At 37.4% G+C, this 21160-nt stretch overlaps 1 protein-coding gene across 1 annotated transcript in view; it reads left to right on the plus strand.

Moving 5' to 3' along the window:
* ADAMTS20 (ADAM metallopeptidase with thrombospondin type 1 motif 20) overlaps window positions 1-21160 on the plus strand; it is a 100880-nt gene that overhangs the window by 22322 nt on the left and 57398 nt on the right. Inside the window, exons 5-11 of the mRNA XM_056341449.1 lie at window positions 7657-7740; window positions 8545-8669; window positions 9577-9617; window positions 9938-10043; window positions 11164-11310; window positions 11946-12087; window positions 13416-13520. Coding sequence (XP_056197424.1) covers window positions 7657-7740; window positions 8545-8669; window positions 9577-9617; window positions 9938-10043; window positions 11164-11310; window positions 11946-12087; window positions 13416-13520 — 750 coding nt within the window. The remainder of the gene's footprint in view (window positions 1-7656; window positions 7741-8544; window positions 8670-9576; window positions 9618-9937; window positions 10044-11163; window positions 11311-11945; window positions 12088-13415; window positions 13521-21160) is intronic.

A 21160-nucleotide genomic window follows, 5' to 3' on the forward strand; every position in this document is an offset into this window, starting at 1 on the left:
ATAATTTATAGGTTAAAAATGTCATTTGTATGACTAGCATCTGAAAGGCAATAAATATTTTTAAATTCAGAATTTAGTTCCTTGCATTATTATTATTCCTTGCATCTACTACTCTAGACTACTAAGATTGTATTTTACCCCTTTTTCTCTTGGATCATTGTATTGCTACTAATGCTGTAGGAATGTTCAGTGATTTTTATCTCTTATTCAGTGAAATCTGGAGAGCCAGCACAAAGGCATTTGTTTCATGCTTAACTCTGTACCTTATCCTGTTTCTTCTGTATTTATATAAAACCACATGATCCTGTGCACTTTGACATGGTTAAAATGAAAATAATTATTTGATTATGAACCAATGAATATACATAGCTGGAAACCATTATTTTCAAAGGGTCATTCATACAAAATTCTCCGAGCTAGATGCTTATCTTGACATATGGATTTCTATATGGGTATAAAAAAAAACCTGCTATTTTTTGATTTGTGACTGTCTGTATTCCAGCTCCAAGGTGCCTGTATATTAAATGTCATGCCTCATACCTCTCTAAATCTTGAGGTCCACCAGCTAATACAGTTATTAGAGCCAGCAGTGTGCCCAGGTGGCCAAGAAGGCCAATAGCATCCTGGCTTGCATCAGGAATAGTGTGGCCAGCAGGACTAGGGGAGTGATGGTCCCCCTGTACTTGGCACCGGTGAGGCTGCACATCCAATACTGTGTTCAGTTTTGGGCCCCTCACTACAAGAAAGATACTGAAGTGCTGGAGCGTGTCCAGAGATGGGCAGCAAAGCTGGTGAAGGGTCTGGAGCACAAGTCTGATGAGGAGCAGCTGAGGAAACTGGTGGTGTTTAGGTTGGAGAAAAGGAGACTTGGGAGACCTTATCGCGCTCTACGACTACCTGAAAGGAGGTTGCAGTGAGGTGGGGGTTGGTCTCTTCTCCCAAGGAACAAGTGATAGGATAAGAGAAAACGGCCTCAGGTTGTGCTGTTGGTGGGGTTTAGGTTGGATGTTAGGAAAAACGTCTTCACCAAAAGGGTTGTCAAGCATTGGCACAGGCTGCCTCGGGAAGTGACTTGAGTCTCCATCCCTGGAGGTATTTAAAAGCTGTGTAGATGTGGTGCTTGGGAACAGGGCAGTGATGGACTTGATGATCTTAAAGGTCTTTTCCAACCTAAATGATTCTATGAAATTTTGCAGTATGTGTGCAGGCATATAGTTGCCCATCTTTACACTTCACTGCTGTTAGTGCTATTTACTGCTATTGTTATTTAGATGATGGTGGTGGTTGTTAATTAGAAATCTAATGATTAGACTAGTCCTTGTCTCTGACTTTCTCCTCAGCAGTACAGGGTTCAAGGCCTATCCCTACAGTGAAACCTCAGTACTGTTTAATTATGACAAAGGCCTTCTGTAAGCTACCTGGGACTCTTCTCATGTATAAGAATGAGACATTCTGCCAAACAACTCTTGTATGTCTCTCTGAGTAGCTTCTAATGGCTAGAAAAGCCTGGCTATGGTTGTGCCTTGTGAAATGATCTTTTTGGGCAGTTTCTTTCAAATACTGAAAGGAAGGATCCTTTGACATCTGAGCTGTACGTGATGGCATTTGATGTGATCTGATTATAGCCTTGGTGCATATTTTCATCAAAAGGTTCTAGATGATGATGACTAAGTCAACATTTACTGACTTACTGCAATATTAAAGGGATACCTTTGCAACCATCACAGCCCCAAGTTAGAGATAAGACAGAGCACAGCATTCCTAGCAGGGCGACTCAGCCTTTAAAAGGGATGTGTTCTTCCTTTTTGCCTTCACTAGAGCACAATAGGGAGTCATCTGGAATCTCTTCTTGGTTAACTTGAGGGATGGTAGATTGGAGAGGACTTGGATGAGGGGACAAGAGATGACCTAAAACTCATAGGAGGCAACTCTGAGGTGTGTAGGTGTACTTGCACAAGTCTGCATGAGAAGTGTCTGCTGGCTTTAGGTTCCACTGGTGAAAGCACAGGTATGTACCGAAATATGGATGGAACAGAATGGGAGTAACACCAGCAGAAATAACATAGCTCTTTCTCATTCTCTCAGTGAAGCAATAAATGCTGTGATGACGACTCTATCTTATGACTTCAGACAATTCTAGGGTCTTACAAAACATATGAGAGAATCAGCATATGACAATGGAAGAGGTGAAAGAGAAATTTCCCAGATCCCGAATATCTTACATTCTTTCCGCATTATAGTGATAAATGAGAGATTGCTGGAGCCTGCAAAAGACATCAGCTAAGAAAGTGATACCATGTTTCCTTCAGGGTTTATGAATGTTTGTGTTCTCCTGATATTATGGTTGTGTGTAACTGACAAGAGGAAAGAAAAAGAGGTTTTGTGATAGAACATTTAGGAAAAGAGATGAAATCAAATTCTGTTTGGTTATATAATGTATTTATCTTCCAGCCTCTAGATTTACTTGCTTGTTTACTAGTCCCTTTTCTAAATAGGGCATTTTGACACAATTCAATCCTGGTTTAATGGACAGTTACAACAGAGGTATCAAGAGGAACTAAACTTTGTTGTGACCAAGTTGCTTCCAGTCACCTAGAAGCCACAGCTGTAGTGATGACAAGATCTGGCTTAATCCTTGAGAATTTAATGAAAATGAAATCTGTGATTCTTCCACTGAAGGGTAACTAGCTTGATTTATGTATGTATTTCCTTTCTTTGTTGCTGTGAGGTCTGAACTGTTCTGTGGTGTGGATGCTCATTTTAAGAGTCTGAAAAATCTCTTGAAACTAATTTCCCTTTGTCTTGGCTATTACCTCCTACTTCTGTGAAGCCTGGATTTAGATCACTGTAAGGCTAGTAGATCTGGAAATTGCAAAGAAATGGTGTATTATATCAAATTCCTATCCCATTTTGTCATCATTTTTCATGAATGCTTCCAATAAGAGCACTGAAAGAGGTATCCTTACAAGACAGGAGCAGGGAGAACTTATGCCTTTATTTTTTTCATTACAAATAAGAATCTCATATTCCAGATCTTTGATACTTGCCTGCATTCATCTATCATTTCAGGTCTTAGTTGATGATTTCAGCCTGCATGGTTCCCTAGGTAAACCATCAAATTTGCTTTGTGGTTTTCAGCTCTCAGGATTTTTACTTTTCATATGTGTTCAACCAACCTGCAGAATATACCTTGCTTCACTGGTAAGGGCATCTCATTATCAGCACAGAATCTTGCCCTTTGATCTTTTGAAAGAATTAGTAATAACTAAATGATTGGAGGTCATGAAAGTGCCCATGAGACAAAGGATCCATGCTTTGATTCAGATGTAGGGTTAATGAGAGCAGTGTTACTTTGACATTTAGCATGAGCTTACCTGTTTTCAGTAAGAGAGAAAGCGTGCTTCAGTTTCTGGCATAAACCACTGGCCTCTGACATCTAAGTGACATTATTTCAGGCATCAACTGTTCTCCAGACAGAGATAGCCAGTAGGTAATTCAGATAGGGCATTGCTATGGTGTTGAAAGTCCTGCAACAGATTTTCTTCAAGTGTGCAATCAGATTCTTCTCTCTTCTCTTCTTTGTATTTACTCAGTCTAATGCATACCTCCTCTGAGGTATGACTAAGTTATATTGGGTTTTGAAAAAATACTTCTGCTCAATTATTTTAAGTGGACATTGTGTCAAGAGGCAAGAAGGAGGACACCTGTCTGGGTTTTGTGTTCTTTGCCTCCTCTTTGTTATCAGATTTTGTTAGCAGATAACATCAACAGACAGCACTTAAACAACAGTAACAGATATTTTTTTTTAAAAAAAGGATTATTAATGTACACAAGGGAACATCCATCAACTACAGTAATAACCATAAACAAGAACAAGAAATGCTAAGTTTTAATCCCAGGAAGCCTTCAGCTTTGACTCCTTGCCCAGATCATTCTAATCACCCAGGATCTGAAGTGAGCCTTCCTCTCACATACTATGGTACAGGGGCCCTTTAAGAAACTGAGGGGTAATGCTGCACTGAAGATTGACAGTTGCAGTTTAAGCACTCGTGGTATTCTTTGGTGTTAGCTGAACCTAGTGAACTCCCCCATCCAGTTCTTAATCCCTTTGCCTATTCTACCTGATATATACCGTTGTAAAATGGGACAAATCCTGTATGTTTTGGTTTTTTTGTCCACTATGTCAAGTGTCACTACCTCAGATGACCTACATGCTCTTTACTTGTCAGTCAGTGAAATGCAGCTATTACCTGAATTTCAGAGCCTTCTGTTCCAAAACAAGACATTAACTAAACAGTTTGCAAGTTAATGAAAAGATGTTTCTGACTAATCTAGTGGCCTTCTGTGATGAAGTGACTACATGAGTGGACAAAGGAAGAGCTACGGTTGTCATCTACCTGAACTTCTGTAACGCCTTTGATATGGTATCCCCCAACATTCTGACTGCTAAATTGGAGAGATATGGGTTTGATGGGTGAACTATTAGATGAATAAGGAGTTGGCTGTGTGGGCACATCTGAAGAGTTACAGTCAATGGCTCAATGTCCAAATGGAGACCAATAATGAGTGGTGTCCCTCAAGGTCCTGTATTGGGATCAGTACTATTTAATATCTTCATCAATGACAAACAGTGGGATTGAGTGCACCTTCAGCAGCTTTGCAGCTGACACCAAGATGTGTGATTGCTTGGGGGAAGGGATGAACCCCAGAGTGACCTGGACAAGCCTGGGGATTAGGCCCATGTGAACCTCACAAGATCAACAGGGCCAAGTGCAGGATCTTGCAGCTGGGTTGGGTCAGTCCCCATTATCAGTACAGACTGGGAGATGAATGGATTGAGAGCAGTCCTGTGGAGGACTTGGGGATACTGGTGGATGATAAACTGGACATGAGCTGGCAATGTGCGCTTGCAGCCCAGAAAGCAAATGGTATCCAGGGCTGCATAAAAAAATCCCCAACCCTAGCTAGCAGGTACAGGGAGGTGTTTCTCACCTTCTACTCCACTTCCATGAGTCCCCACCTGGAGTACCGTGTCCAGCTCTGGGGCCTCCAGTACAAGAAATATATGGACCTGTTGGAGCATGTCGGAGGAGGACCACTAAAATGATCAGTGGTCTGGAACACCTCTCCTGTGAGGAAAGGCTGAGAGAGTTGGCATTGTTCAGCCTGGAGAAGATTCCAGGGAGACCTTATTGCAGCCTTTCAATATATAAAGAGGACTCACAAGGTTGAGAGACTTTTTACCAAGGGCTCTAGTTGACAGGACAAGACGTAAACCAGTTTTAAATTGGAAGAGGGTAGGTTTATGTTGGATATAAAGAGAATTTTTTTTATGATGAGGGTGGTGATACACTGAAACAGGTTGTCCAGAGAAGTTGTGAATGTGCCCCACCCTTGGAAGAGTTGGAAGTCAGATTGGATGGGGCTTTGAGCAACGTGATTTAGTGAAAGATGTCCCTGTCTGTAGCTGGAGGGGTTGGTCTAGGTAATCTTCAGAGTCCCCTCCAAGCCTAATCATTCTAGGTTTCTGTTACTATATTTCTGTAGCAGTGCTTGTTTCATCATTAAAATCTAGATATGAAACAGTCTTGCTTTGTTTACCTGTTCCATAAAATTATGTTAATGCTGTATGCATGTAATTTTCTTTACATTATAAGCCAATTTCTCGCAGATCTCATTTCAGATTCCTCTGACATGATTTTGGAATGCCATATGAACCCGTATTGTTTCTTCTTTGCTAAAAAGAAATAAAACTTGAAATAGTTTGGCTGGAATTAGCCTCCCCTGGCCTCATACATCTGAAAATTAGACCTCTCATCTTCCTCCATAGTAAAGGGATGAAGAAATAACTTATTTTACTGTCTTGTATGAAAATACATATATCAAAATATGTATCTTCAGAGAGGCATGTCTACACAACAGTTCATCCTTTCTCTTTCCCCATTGATTATTGAAGGAATTTAGACAGCTTTGTTAATGTTAATTACATGAGCCAAGATGAATGTGACAGTTGTGTTACGTTACTCTAAGTCAACAAATGTACCTTGACTGTGGTATTTCATGGGGAGGATAAATACCCCAAAATATCCTTCCTAGGTTTATTAAAGTGGATCTTAAGCTATAAGAGCACAGTATGAGCTTGATAATTTGTGGTAATTTAAAATTAGTTTTGATAGTAGCAAAATGGTAGTTTATTCCTTTCATATTTGGATAACCCCTTCTGCCTAAATAGCGCTTGAGCCTTTACAGGCACCTTTTTTTTGATAAAGGTATTCTGAACATGCCTGTGCCTAGTTGAAGTCTTCAGTGTTTGAGAGGTGCATCTCATTCCCACCTCAGAATAATTGGAGATTTGCTGGTTGGTAACCAAGAATGGAGTCCATATGGGAGGAAGCAGACAATAGCTGTGCTGTTCTGAAATGTGTTCCCCACATGGAATCCAAGATGCAGGTTCCTTCCCTGCCCTTATTGAATCCTCCATTTCCAGCTTGTGTATCAACAAAGGATGAAGGACAACGCTATGCATTGTGCTCTCTCTAGTTTAGAGAAAGGGTGGGTATGAGCTGAGAGCCAGTGCTCTGTCAGCTCCAACTTTTCAGCAGAATTACTTGGTCTTAGCTACATAGGATTCATACACAGCAAGGCTGTGGTTTTACAAGCAATTTGAGCCAGTTCAGTTATAGGCTACTTTTGAAAGAAGTCTGCTGTTCCGCATGTTTCCCTCTGTCAGCACCTGTGTTGTGGGGGCTGCACCAGGAATGAGATCATGTTGATCAGTATAACAAAAAAAGAAAAAAACCCCCTGTTTTGCAGCTGGATTAGTTCCTTGATCCTGTTACTTTTGTAGTCTTGTAGTCTTAGCACAAGACAGAAGGGAGGAAAGCCAGTCCTTCTGTGTTTGGTGGCAACTCTTGTTTAGATAAGGCTGTCATTCAACAACTGCTTTAAGCCAAACTGTAGAATCCATATGGATGGGATGTCTGAAGCTGTTGAGAATGAATCTATTGAGAATGAATAAACTTATTATTGCTTTTATGAAGAATAACTTTCAAAGTGGTTCACTTTGGCGAGTGGAATTGACTTGAGATTTTTACTATCTGTCTGCAAGATTATACGTAAAAATGCCTGTTGGTATGTAAATACAAATTTTATGAATGAGGAAAGAAACCTTTGTATGTGTCTTGTATATTTCCAGTATGGGTTTACAACTCAGTCCAGCTTCCATTAAAAGCAAGGGCAAAAACTTACTGGTTCAAAGTTGCCTTCTGAAACCCTCTAATATTTTAGGTATCGATTCTACAAATCATCCACATAAACCAGCTTACATCTATGACAGTTGCAGTAACGCTAATTTTGTCTTTCTTTGATATTTTGTCAATAAACTACAGGTTTTACAGTGTGTAGTAAATACACTTTTTACACTAGCATTTCAGCATGTTGTCTAAGTGTTTGGAAATGAATAGCTATTTGTATATTAAAACCTGGGCAACTATTTTGGGTTTGTTGCAATATCCTTGGGTGGAAAGGTACAGACCAATGCATGAGATGTCTGTTGTATAGCAACTTGTTTTTCTTTGATAACTTGTTTACGTGACAAAAAGAGAGGGTTTATCAGATGAGTTTCATATTCTAATCTTCTGACTTTCTTCTCTTTAGGTTGCAGCAATCTATAAAGATTCAAGTATTGGAAATCTTATAAATATAGTTATTGTAAAATTAATTGTAATTCACAATGAACAGGTAGGAAAACTAAATATTGAAAAGATTTCTTTCTAATAGAAGAAACTAAATACATGAATTTGCATTGTAATTCCGAAGTTTAAAATGTTTTAGTTTTAAATACAGAATATTTTCTTTAACTATAAAATTATCTTTTAAAATAAGAGACTCTATGTCAAATGTGAGGTTAGCTGCAGAACCTCTATTTAATGCCTGTATTTCCCCATCTCTCTACTAGCACCTCCTGTTGACTTAAATGGACATAATTTGAACTAAAAGTTTACAAATGGAAAACATTTGAATATTGGTATATATTCTTCCTGTACACAAATCGCCTCATACATCTGAAGTTATGCTTATGGCATAACTACCGAAAGTGTGGTTATTCACATAGAAACATGACAGGGAAATGAAAGCTTTTATAGAGGGTTTTCAGCCCTAACAGCTGTAATATTTTAAGATTGTAAGATGTGTACACTTTTCAAATACATGACTCTATATTTATTTATCGTAAATGTCTTGTCACTCTATTAAAAAAAATATTTAACACCTGGTGCATGCTCACACACATTGATTATAATAATGTGTTTCCATGACTGGTGACTTGTAGCTAAATTAAGATCTGATCCTGCAAACAAATCTGTGTGAGAGAACTCTTATTGTGGAGTCGCGCTGACTTCCTATCCACACACAGCCATTGTTTTGCAGGTTAGGGTCACAAATGACAAAGTAATAAGTGCAAGGGCATGAATATTAAACCCCTTACTTGTTTTTTTTTTGTTGTTTTTTTGTCTTTTTTTTTTTTTTTTGCCATTTATTGCTTAGGAAGGACCAGCTATCACCTTTAATGCAGCTACCACTCTTCGTAACTTTTGCTTATGGCAGCAAGCACAAAACACTTTGGATGATGCTCACCCTTCTCATCATGATACTGCTGTTCTTATCACTAGGTACAGTATTTGAAATAACTGTTGTTACAGAGCTAGGTGAGACAAATGCTTTGGGTATTTTTACATCATTTTTTTAACCATTTCACTGATGTTTTTCATAGATAATTGAATTCAATGAAGACTGTCTTGCACTTCCCAAACGACTAATTATCAATACATGAGCTATTACTCTGACAGTGATATATGTTGTTAACTAACCATCTGATGAACCTTTCATTAAAGATGATGGAAATTACTTAGACCTGGGATTGCTACAAGGAAATGAAGTCTTTAGTGATTGTACATATATGTGATAGGAATGGAGTGTTGTATGTAATGGAATCAGCTGAATGATGCAGTGACTGTGAGCTCCTGGTAGCCCAGGCATAATTTGAACTAAAAGTTTACAAATGGAAAACATTTGAATATTGGTATATATTCTTCCTGTACACAAATCGCCTCAGTGAAGGTTCTGATGTTCATCCACTGAGATTCGTTTTCTCTTTTGCTGTTCATTTTCATTTTTTTCCCCTAGTGTTCAAGTTAGACACACTCCAGCACTTCCAACTCTGATATTTGTCCTGAATTTTATGTTGTTTTGGCAGATGGTCCACTACATAAGTTAGTTTCAAGTATACTGTAATCTTCATGTTTTTCAGCAGCGTTTCATGCTTGGTCTCCCTTTTTCATTGTAGAGAACTAACATAATATTTGAATTTTTATTCTTTGCAAGCCAGATAGAAGGCAATACCGTGAGCTTAGTCAGGTGAATTTAAATGACTTCTTTCACTGGAATGCAAATTGTTTGGACTGTAAGATTAAAAATTGAGAATCAGATTTGCAGTTGCTCTAATTAAACAGCAACAGTGAAATACTTTAAAAATGTTATTTTATTTGTTGTAATATTAAATAAATCTTTTCCTTCAAGGGAAGATATCTGCAGAGCTAGAGAGAAGTGTGATACTCTTGGTGAGTTACTCTTTTTTTTAATCAGTATGATTTTATAACAGAAAATATATGAGCATTTCCCTGTAGGGAGAAAAATCAATTAGGAATAAATCAGAAAATAAATGTAAAAATTAAGTCACATAGACAAAGAAATCAACTTCTCAATGCCATACTGCCCCGGTATGTACTTTGGTGCCAGGTGGCTGATCATTTTGTGTAAATCTGCTGCATAGTTGAGGCATGACTTTCAACTCAGGTGCCATAGTATTTTCTTCTAGAGTCACTCCTCCTACATGAAAATTCATTCTGTTAAGCTTTTATATAAGGATTCAATCTTGCAGGTTTAGCAGAGCTAGGTACAATGTGTGACCCACTACGCAGCTGTTCTGTAAGCGAAGAAAATGGATTGAGTGCTGCTTTTACTATAGCGCATGAACTTGGACATGTGTAAGTACCTATTTTCCGGCAGGTAATTTTTTTTTTATTATTATTTCATTTTTAGTATGACCAATCTCCTGTGATGGGCTCTATTTCTAGAAGGATGCAGTCTGCTACGTTCTTTTAGAAGTCATTATTTTTGCCCCTTGCAGTGAGCTAGCTCTACCCCAACCTAGAGACAGAAAAATAGTGAATTTTATAACCTGGTTTATATCTTTAATTGTGGGAAATACTGGCCATACAGCTGCCTTCTGTCCTTTTGTCATACGAACTGGTTGGAACACTGGGACAGGTATCTTCAATGTGCAACTACAGTCCTGTTAACTCCAGCTGCATTCTAGTGCTGATAGGAATTTACCTTTAAGAAAAAGCAATTAATGTAACGCAGAAATAATCTTCCTTGTGTTTGATCCTTTCAGAATACAATAGAGTAACACAAAGAGAAATACTTTACACAGAAAAATAAGAGGAGATGACAGCATTTTATTTTATGAAGCATACCTCATCAGTGATGGCAGAAAGGTGCTATACTCTAGCTCCATGAGGCATGCCACAGTGTAGGTAACGACGACGTTACAGAGCTCAGTAGCTAGCTTGTTAATTTTCATGTGCCTGGAAGTTCATTTAGATATATGCCATTTGCCATGGTACTTAAACCATATAAAAGATATACAATAAGAGGATGTGTTAGTTGCATAAATATTATGTTGATGTGCTCTGTAGTTTGTTTTTGTTTACTGAATAATAAGAGTTAGGATGTGAATATTGGGGTAATATGTTATGGATAGTCTAACGATGGCCTGTGTATTCAATTGAGGAAATGGGATGTTCATTTAAAGTGGCATACTCCCAAAACTGGAATTTCTCTGGTGAACTAAAGAACTATGTAATTGTAAAATTCTTCATGTGCCCAGCATTATATAATAAGGAGCATTTTGGATAAGGAGAGAATTTTGAAGGCATTTTTCAGATACCTATTGCCATAATGTCAGATAGTCATATTAAGTGTGTCCCATTAAATTTTAAGGCATTTTCAAACTCAAAACTCAAGCATTTGCTGCTACAACAAAGAGAGTTTCAATTAATTATTGCTGAATTTGTTTTGGAGTTTGTCTGTTTTCCTTTTTAGATTTAATGTGCCTCATGATGACAGTTTTAAATGTAAAGAAGCTGGAATTAAACATCAATACCATGTGATGGCTCCTACTTTAAATTACCATACAAGCCCATGGACCTGGTCAAAGTGCAGTCAAAAATATATTACTGAATTTCTTGAGTAAGTATCAATATAATGCTATGGTTTTGGGTTTGTTGGGTTTTTTTGTTGGTTTTTTTTTCCAATTCCATGTCTTTTTTAGAAGTATTTTAAAGGTATTGCTTAAATAGCATTTAGTGTTGTTCTTGGGTTTAACCAGTGACTTGTAGGGCCTCAGTCCTCCAGAAAAATGAGTGCATTTACTTCTTTGCATGATTCATAACCTTCTTAAAGTTGCACTTGGCATATAAGGCTATGAAGATTTATTTTTTTTTTATAAATATAGTGGCGTTGGCTATTGAAAATATCTGTACTATGATTTTAGTAGGTTAGAATAGGCACACTTTATTTCTGAAAGTTTTTCTTTAAAAAATAAGTGGTAGGTATAATTTGGCAGTACCATCTTTTTTCCTGTAAGAGTGTGAAAATGAGAAATGACAGCCAGAACACAAAAAACCGTAAGCTTTGTTTGGTGCATCTAATGCAAAATCCAATAAAAGAAAATCAAGTGACCTGGTTTATTTTATTAATTTTAATTAAAGTCATTATATAGGCATGCAAACCCATAACTCCACCAAGATATGCATGTGTAAGTGCTGTGTGAGTGGGCTTCCAATGAATTGAGTGTTCACATTTTGTTTCTGTTTTTACAACAGTACTGGTTATGGTGAATGCCTCCTAGACAAACCTAGTGGAAGAATATATGATCTTTCCTCTCAGCTGCCTGGGTCAGTGTATGATGTCAACAAGCAGTGTGAACTTATGTTTGGTCTTGGGTCACAAGTGTGTCCTTATCTGGTGAGTGAACAACACACAGTCACACTCATTCTATACTAAAAATTCCTGAAAGGCAGGTTTAGAAATGGAATTTCAGGACTTGGGGTTCTGGAAGAATTTGGAAGAAATATGTCTAAGTTCAGGTTATATTCTGTTGAAGGGGGAAGAGTTCAGTGGGCAGCATTGCTGCTCCATATGCTAGAAATATATAGAATTAAAAAGTAGGATGCGGTCATTTTGATTTGTACATCTGTGAATGTGATTATAATTACTTTGGAAGATCTAAAACTACATAAATTAAGGCTTCCTGCCACTGCTGAAAGGGAATTAGTTCAACACTTTCTACAAATGTTTTCACATTATAGCTCCTATCTTACACTAACAGGTCTTTCTTATCTGCTTCTTTTAGTGCTTTTTAAAAATTTATAACTTGAAAGTTAATATGTTAATTCAAATATTTGTTCTAAATATTTGACCCAAAGTGTAGATTCCCTCTACTCTGTCAAGAGTCAAAAATATTTTCATGCCTGTTAGAATGTAATATTTGTATACTTAACCAAAAATTTCTTTAAAGCAAAATTGGGATCTGGAAAGGAAACTTGAGATTAATATTGAAAAGTTGTATTTTGAAAAAATAATGTGGTCAGTGCAATATAAAATAAATACAAATATAACGTTGTGACTTCATTACTGTCAAGATGTCATGTAGAGTTAGATTTTGGACCAACTTCTTAAATACCTCTACTAGTATTGCATGGCTTGTCGGAGCTGTTTAAAGGACTGAATTTCAGATCAGATTTAGAATGAATTAAGCGGAGTTTTTGGTGAGGTAGAATGTTTAAGAGGAGTCAGGCTTTATGGGAATATTATAGAAAAGTAAAGAAGGATTCAAAGAGCTGAAGATGGTGTTCCTGAAGAATGCTTTGCAAATTTTTTAATCCATAAAAGTTATTTGTCCATTAAGAGTTGAAAAGGAGGATTTCTCTTCCATTTTGTAGTCAGTGCATTTTAGGAAGAATTCCAGTTAGAGTATTTTTCTGGGGATTATATGCAAACTGTGCTGTATAGAATCAACTGTAACCTCTTACCTCCTTTTTTTTATTAGATTTTCTACTAAATTAGAAAGTTAAGTTATCTATTACTTCTAGTGGGATCACTTCCAAATATTCCACATTCCTGCCTAGCCTTAAATTAAATTAATTTTGGTTTTGTGAGGTTTTATCTGTGGAAAATGGTAGTACTAATAGCAAACGCTAAGCCCACATAGTGCAAGAAAACAATACAAATACCCAGCTAATGTCTAAAATGGTGTTACAGGTACAACAGAAGTAATCTTGTTTTCTTTTTAGAAACAATGCAAACGCTTATGGTGCACAAGCACAGAAGGTGTTCACAAGGGTTGTCGTACTCAGCACATGCCTTTGGCTGATGGAACAGTTTGTGGTGTGGGAATGGTAAGCCTTGATTTCTTTCTTGGTACTTGCGTATGGCAAAATTGTTGATGTAGATAAAAATCGGTGCTTGCTGTGTGGCAGTACCGCACCTGTCGCATCCTGGTTGTGTGAATGGTATCTACGTGATACCTGCAGTTTCTCATAGTCCTATAATATTGTGACATAAGTAACATAGGTGTCTGTTCAGAATAATTAAATAAATTTACAGTTGCCACATTGGTTAAAAATAGGTGGAAGACCTCAGGGGAAAGTTGCCATCTTTCCTTCTGTTTGAAAAATTCAGATCATTTTAACAAGTAGGGTGTTTTCTTCATTGGTAGTGCTCCAAAGTTGAATTTCCTGGATACAAACCATATCAAAAGCATGTTTCCCGCAGTTTGTCTTGTGCAGGCTGTTTCACTGAACCAGAACAAATTAAGTATGAGTGAGTTAGGTGGAGGAGTACACTTTTTTGGAAAGACTGAGTCTTTGGGTTAGAATCCTGGTTTGAGTAGATATTTGCCCATTTTATCTGTTTTACACAAAATAAGAAAGCATGTATCAGTACCTCTTCACCTACTCTAGTAAGTTCCTTTACCACACATAACTCAAATTCATATACTGTCTTGCCTATTGTAACATAATTCAGGACGCTTGGATCTGTTAGTGCTAAAAATCAGGAGCTGTCTTCTCACTTATACCCTAATGCATAGGGCTGCCTGGTTATATGAGGTATGTACTGAATGCTTTGGTTACAAAAAAAAAAAGAAGAAATGGAAGCTGGGTTTCCTATACCCAGTTCATTCCTTTATTTGGTAGAGTGTTTGGATGATGAGAATGCAGCTCACTCCTTCATCTGGCAGGTTGTTTTTGAATGCAGATCTTGATCTGTATCCTTGGATAATATAACTTTTCTTGGGCTGTCCATGAGGATCATGAATACCTAATCAGGACATGTAGTCAAGGGAGTTACAGAACCTTGATAGAAACTGTAGTGGTGGAGGCTAGTTGAATCCAGAGTTATCGGTGAAGATTTGAGGGGTTTAGTTTTGGATTTGTATGTAGTTTGGGAAGTGAACAGAAATTAGGTGGTTGAGTTCTATGCTGATCTGGTCTTTGGCTTTTCTATGTCTCAGTTCACCACCAGCACATAAAAGTATTTTCTTACCTGTCAGGGGATTGGGAGAATAAATATTTCAGAGATCTTTTACAAGCTCAGTTATGACACTGATTATCAAAGTATAGCTGGTTATGTTGAGCTGCTTTTAATAGTAGTGTGCTTTGGCAGCTTCAGGGACTGTGGGAGCAATGTTAACTTTTTATCTTTTGATAGTTTTAGAGGTTCAGAGATGATTAAAAAAAAATGTAGTCTAATTTCTATGTATAATAAGCTGCTACATTTCATTCAGTTATTACTAAATTTCCCCCAATATTTTTTAATCTTTACAGTTGCTTTTTTTTCTTTTCCTGTATTTGGTAAGATAGTAGTAGTGATCAATTTGAAGATACTGTCTTAATGGATCACAACTTAGTGGATAAACTGTCTCAAACAGTTTCATTCTCTCTTGCAAGATTAGGAAAAGGTATTTGAAGGTTACAGTGGAAGCTTTGCTTGATTAGATCCTATGCATGCAGGTGGTGTTGTAATGTTTAACCTATTTTTCAGTCAGTCACTGATCAGAAAGGAAGTTCGTCTTTATGTAAAACTTCAGGTGTAATCTTTAGTTCAATTGACTCTAATTTGCCAATATCAGATGACTTCTTTTATATAAGAATACAAAAACCTATTTTGTGCAATTACTCCAGTGAGCCAGTTTTCTGTAGGAAGTGAAGAGCTAATTACAGTCATTACCTCTGAAAGATGTAAGAAAGAGCATCAGTTGATCTGACAAATTATCATCTGTTCCTGTCTAAGGGGTAGCTCCTTTCAAGCTCAGTCAACAAGTTCTGTTGATGTTAATGGAAATAAGAAATGGCTACTAGGAATTAATATTTGCCAGCAAGCTAAATAAATTTAATAGTTGGCATTTACAGCATTATTGCTGTGATCAATACAGAAAAGATCTATTTAGGGCATTTGTAATTTTAGTATCTACTTTTTAAGCTTAGATTTGACACATGAGTATTTTCACAGTAGTCTTTGTTTTTCTTCAGGTTGGGTGTCTGCTTAGTGGATCTTGCTGTATGGACTGTTCTAATAGTCCTTGTGTCTTTCCTTCCCCCAAAATACAAGAAGATATAAATCTACTAATAGCAGGGATACTCAAGTGAACGAGTAAACAGCTTTTCCCGAGTGCCTGCACATCCTAATGGAATATCTTCTTGCCATATGTATTCTATTAGCATGCATGCATTTTGAAAGAGAATTGTTTTTCATGTCTCATGGTGCACACACCTGTAGAGCTCAGTGACTTCTTAATGTATATAATATTAGTAGTACATATGGATAGCATTTTCTTAAAATGTTAAAAGAAAAATGCAGCCTAACATTTCAGTGTCTTATAGAGAATAAAGAAAATATTTTCTTGGGAATTCGGACATTTCCTGTATTAATGTTATTAATTATCTAGAATTAATGTTACTAAAATAGAAATTTTTTAAATTTTACTTCAATTTGCTGTCTAGTCAAATGTCTTTGAGCCAACCAAACTGTACATTTTTCGTTCTAGAGTTACTTGGAAAAATGAATTTATTTTTGCTTGTTGGGCTTCTGCTGAAGTACGTGAAAATTTCTCTTCACTTCCTCTTTTTATACATTCTGAGTGCTTAGGTATGACAATAGCCTATAAGTAAAAATTCTACTGTGTCCAAGAACAGTTTCTCACTCCACTGGTATTCATGTTGTGTCTTAGCACTTCAGATGCTTTTAGTTTGCCTGTTCGGGTTCATAAAGATCTGTAGGAAGCTTCTGCCAGCTCTTCTAACATCACATAGACCTTCCCTGAAGCAGAGGATGCAACATTTAAATTCTTTGGCCTGACTGGTACTTCAGAGACAAAATGATAGTAAATATATCTAGACATGCCATACGTAAACATTTACTAGTTCTGCAGTGGTGAATTTCTACATACCACATGACTACATTAATCATTGCTTGAAAAGTGTTTCTGGTGTTCTTTTGTAAGAGAGATTATGAAATATAAGGTACACATTCCTGAATTGTCTTCCTAAATACAATTATATGACTAACCATGATATAAAATTTTTATTAGTGTTATTTTATTGTGTAATGAGGCACAATGACATGAAAAATGTCAAATGGTTAGTGCTTTTTCATGTTTTGTCTCTGTAATCAAAGCTGCTATGGGAGTATCTTCAGAATTAAGATATGTGCCATGTGATTAATTGGAAGTAGCCTGCTCACTGGATGCCACAATGGATTTCATATATACAGTTGTAATTTTTGTTGTGATGGTATGAACTATATGTACAATAAAAAAACATAATAAATCACAATAAGAAAAGTATTTATATGCTGGGTTGCGGACCAAGATACGATAGGAGGCCCCTATGTATTACAAGACATATGAAAAAGTTATTTTCCATTAGGTCAGAAACTGGTATGCTTTAATTGGCCTGATTTCCTTCTCTTAACCATCATAATTCTTGTCATCATGTTTCAGGTAGGAGCTAATTTGATGGATGTTTAGGAAATGTGCATGACTTGAAGCGGTGCTAAAAGAGCTGCTCCCTTAGGTTTTCTTGTTACATTCTAGTCAGAAATTTCTTTGTCTTTTGAAATTTCTGCAGACCAGCAGGCTCTTGATATTATCTGTTTGGATTATGTTTTCAATTGTTTTCTTTTCTTTTACTGTCTGTTTCTTTTATGTTTTGGGAGGCTACTTGATTTGAGGGATTTTGTGGTGAGGAATTTACTTTCATTTATACCCTGGGATAGTACAAAAGACTTCTCCTTACCTTGAGCACAGGAAGTTTTGGAGTGGTTTTCCTTTCTTTCTGAAATTCCAAAGATGTGAGTTTGGCCAGTGATTCAGGTTTTGGCATCTTGGATATCTTTGTTCAGATTTAAAAACCAACAACAACCCAAACCCCATAAATTAATGTTAGTAGATAGAATCCCTAGATTCACTGGATTTGTTCATAATTCTAAATCTACTGGGTACCATCGACCGTAGCGTTGTTGATGTCATTCACAGAAAATACTTAATCTCATTTTATGGAGGACCTAATTAAAAGGAGTAGTAAGCTAGTAGTATTATGGAAAAGAATATCTATGCTATTATGTATAACCGAATTGGTTACAAAGCAACTGACTCCCAAACTCTCCTTACACATATCCATCTCCGGTTTACACCTGCCTCAGAATCATGGCTTCTTTATCATGAAGCAATGCAGTTTATCGCAGTGTAGTTTAAATGATATTCCAGTGATGGTAACTCATCTGTTGGAGTTCGTGATGTACATCTGAGCCAAAAAAACCCAAACCACCTCCAAATAATAGCTGGTGAAACTGTCTGTCTTCTAGGAGTAGCATTCTCAGAACAAGTCTTTTTTTTTGCTCTGAAAAGAACAGCAAAAATACCCAATAAAATGTCTTTTTTTAATAATTATTTTTTGAGACACTTGAGAGTTGCACTCTGATCCTTCCTGGACTCCTGAGCAGTATACAAATATGCCCATATTCCATTGATTCCTTGGACGTTAGAAGGCAGAGGTAGGATGTAGTGGATTGAAGCTGGGTTAATTAGCATTGATAATATACAACTGTGGTCTGGCTTCAGGGGTGTTGGGTTGGCCGATGTAGATACGGTGCAGGTGTGGCTGGTTCTGTTAAGTGGTTGAGAGCGTGAAGAGAAGAAGCAGAGAGAACACACACCTTGGATGAGGTGAGGAGAAGGCAGCAGAGGGACTGTGTGAAGTGTGCTGGTATGAGGTGGTGAAAGACCTTGTTGCAACTTGATAGGTTGGAGAGTGTTGCGACAGTAGGAGGTAGCTATCTGATTCTGACCCAAACTTTTTCATGTCCTGGAGCTGTCCTAGTGTTCTACATAGTGGCATTTTGCTACTTAAACACTGAAAAAACACGTGTCAGAGAAGTCTGGAAAGAGCTGTTTAACAGCAAGAAGGAGTCCACGTAATACAAATAATAGTTTGATTGGAAAGCATATGCCATTTTGAGAGAAATGTTTATACCTTCTATTCACTGTATATTCATTGTATATTGAGCTAGTGTGTCTAAAAATATCTAGAATAACTATTGAGTGAATTAAGATTTGATCCTACTCCCTTTATAGCCACATAAAGTGAGGGATACAGAGACAGTTGAGAATGGGGATGCAAACCAACAAAGAAAGAATTGCTTTGATCAGTAAAAGGAGTACCAGTCTCTGATTCTGAAGTATGTTTTCTGCAATTCAGTTGTAGGTTACTACCCATGTATTGATTTCTTTTCAAAACCATTGCATTGCTTGATTACCTCTTGAATGTAATACATGAAGACAGTTAATCTGAAAGAATAATTAATTCTATGTGTATATATGTAGATATAAAAAATTTGGATGGATTTTAACAGAGTTGGGTGATAGGGGGATGTGTTCATCATCTGGGAGGTAGCAGAATAATTTTTGAACCATAAAAACAAGGTGAAGTATATTTGAGAGCTCAAACCAAGAATTTTTACTGTAAACTGGGATTTTTGTGAAGTACTTTTCTGATGTGATTTTGGAGAAGTTTTTTCTGTGGGAATATCCCAAGGGAGAAATAAAATGTGTAGATTTTCTGCAATAAGAAATTGAAAATGTTGAAAAAAATTATTGAAGTATTGTGGGTTTTGTAGATAACATCATCTGAATAATAAAGGTAGGCTTGTTCGAGAATCCATGGGGTTTTTTTCTTCCTAGCAGCTGGTACAGTGCTGTGTTTTGGATTTAGTATGAGAACAATGCTGGTAACACACTGATGTTTTAGTTGTTGCTAAGCAGTGCTTACCCTAAGTCAAGGGTTTTTCAAGTTTCCCATGCTCTGCCAGTGAGGAGGTGCCCAAGAAGCTGGGGAGGGAGCAAAGCCAGGACAGCTGACCTGAACTAGCCAAAGGGGTATTCCATACCACGGAACGTCGTGCTCCATATAGAAAATGGGGGGAGCTGACCAGAAGCTGCCAATGGCTGCTGCTTGGGGACTGGCTGGGCATCGGTCAGCGGGTGGTGAGCAGTTGTGCTGTGCATCACTTGTTGGTTTTTGTTCCCCCTTGGGTTCTATTCCTCTCTCCCCCTCTCTTCTTAATTACAATTATTATTGTTGTTGTTAATATTATTTTAACTTTATTTCAGTTATTAAATTGTTCTTTTCTCAACCCATGGGTTTTATCTTTTTCTGATTCTCCTCCCCATCCCATTGTGGGGGTGGGGGGAGGGAGGGAGTGGCTGCATGGTGCTTAGTTGCTGGCTGGAGTTAAACCATAACAGTCCTTTTTGGTGCCTGTTTGGTGGGTCTCAGGCGCGTGACCCCGGGAATCGTGCACAGCAGCTTTGAGAGCAAATAAATCAACACTGTGACCAAAGCCGAGTTAGCTCAGTTGCAGAAAGGGCTATTGCAAAATACAGAACTCGTGTCTACTTCTGCAATGCTTTGTCCTTTTCATTTTCTCCTCATACTTGGGTTCAGTGTTCAGTCATCTTTGTTCATTTTAAAAGCACAGCAGCTACCTGTAGCGTCTGTGGAAACATGCTGGTGTCTAGAAATACATGAATTATTTTTCCTGAGCCTCCTTAAGGCTGCACAGAGCTCCAGCGCATGAAGCTATGTCCTTATACACTGAACATCAGTGTTTCAGTCTTTGCCCGAAGACTTTAAAAACCATGTGTATCTCTGGGAGTAGTCTGGAAAATACAGGCAGCAAGAATGAGCTTAAGAGTCCTTTTTCTGCTGTGAGCCATACCAGGGATGTGTATGAAGTACTTGATTTCAGGAGTGCTCTAGGCCTGTTCTGCATGCATCTATCACTGTCCTTGGCTCAACTGAAACTTAGCATAGCCTGGCAATTAATGCTTTAATAATTTCTTTCAAAATTGCTTTCCTGGAGATTTAGCAAGTTCAATAAGCTAAGGAGATAAGTTGGAAGTATCTGGAATCAGTTTGTTAAATCATAGTTTAATCCATAGGCAAGAGTCAAACAGTTTATTATAAGCAGGTAATTAATAAATCAAATCTGGGTGCCTTTGAGTTCATTGATCCCAAATTTGAACCATTAACTCTCCCTCTCTCCTCTGAAGATATAATAATTGCATGTGGATTTAGATCAGAATTTCTACCTTTTTGATAGAAAATCATTTACCTTGGCTAGAACGGAGTTGCCACTTACTGCAATCAGTATATTTGTAATTATGAACAATACCCACTTTACTGATGCATACTTTATATCTGCTGTAACAAATGTAGGGGAAAAAATTATGAGCAATTATATTTAAGTATATCAAAGTTCTGTATGTCATGGTATTCTCAGTGAAGCAATGATTCAAGCAAGCACAGAAGAACATCTGGAATGCATCTAGTGCCAGAGTTTTCTACTGTGACTTCATCATGTTGCTTCTGTAGGAATGCAGCAGAATAATAGCTGAGACAAGTTTGTTGAATAAGCTATTAAAATCCCAGATGTGAACATGTGCTTTGCATTTTTATGGATCAAAATAATGCTGTTGTGG

Source organism: Falco biarmicus, chromosome 5 (assembly GCF_023638135.1).
Source record: "Falco biarmicus isolate bFalBia1 chromosome 5, bFalBia1.pri, whole genome shotgun sequence".
NCBI lineage: Eukaryota > Metazoa > Chordata > Aves > Falconiformes > Falconidae > Falco > Falco biarmicus.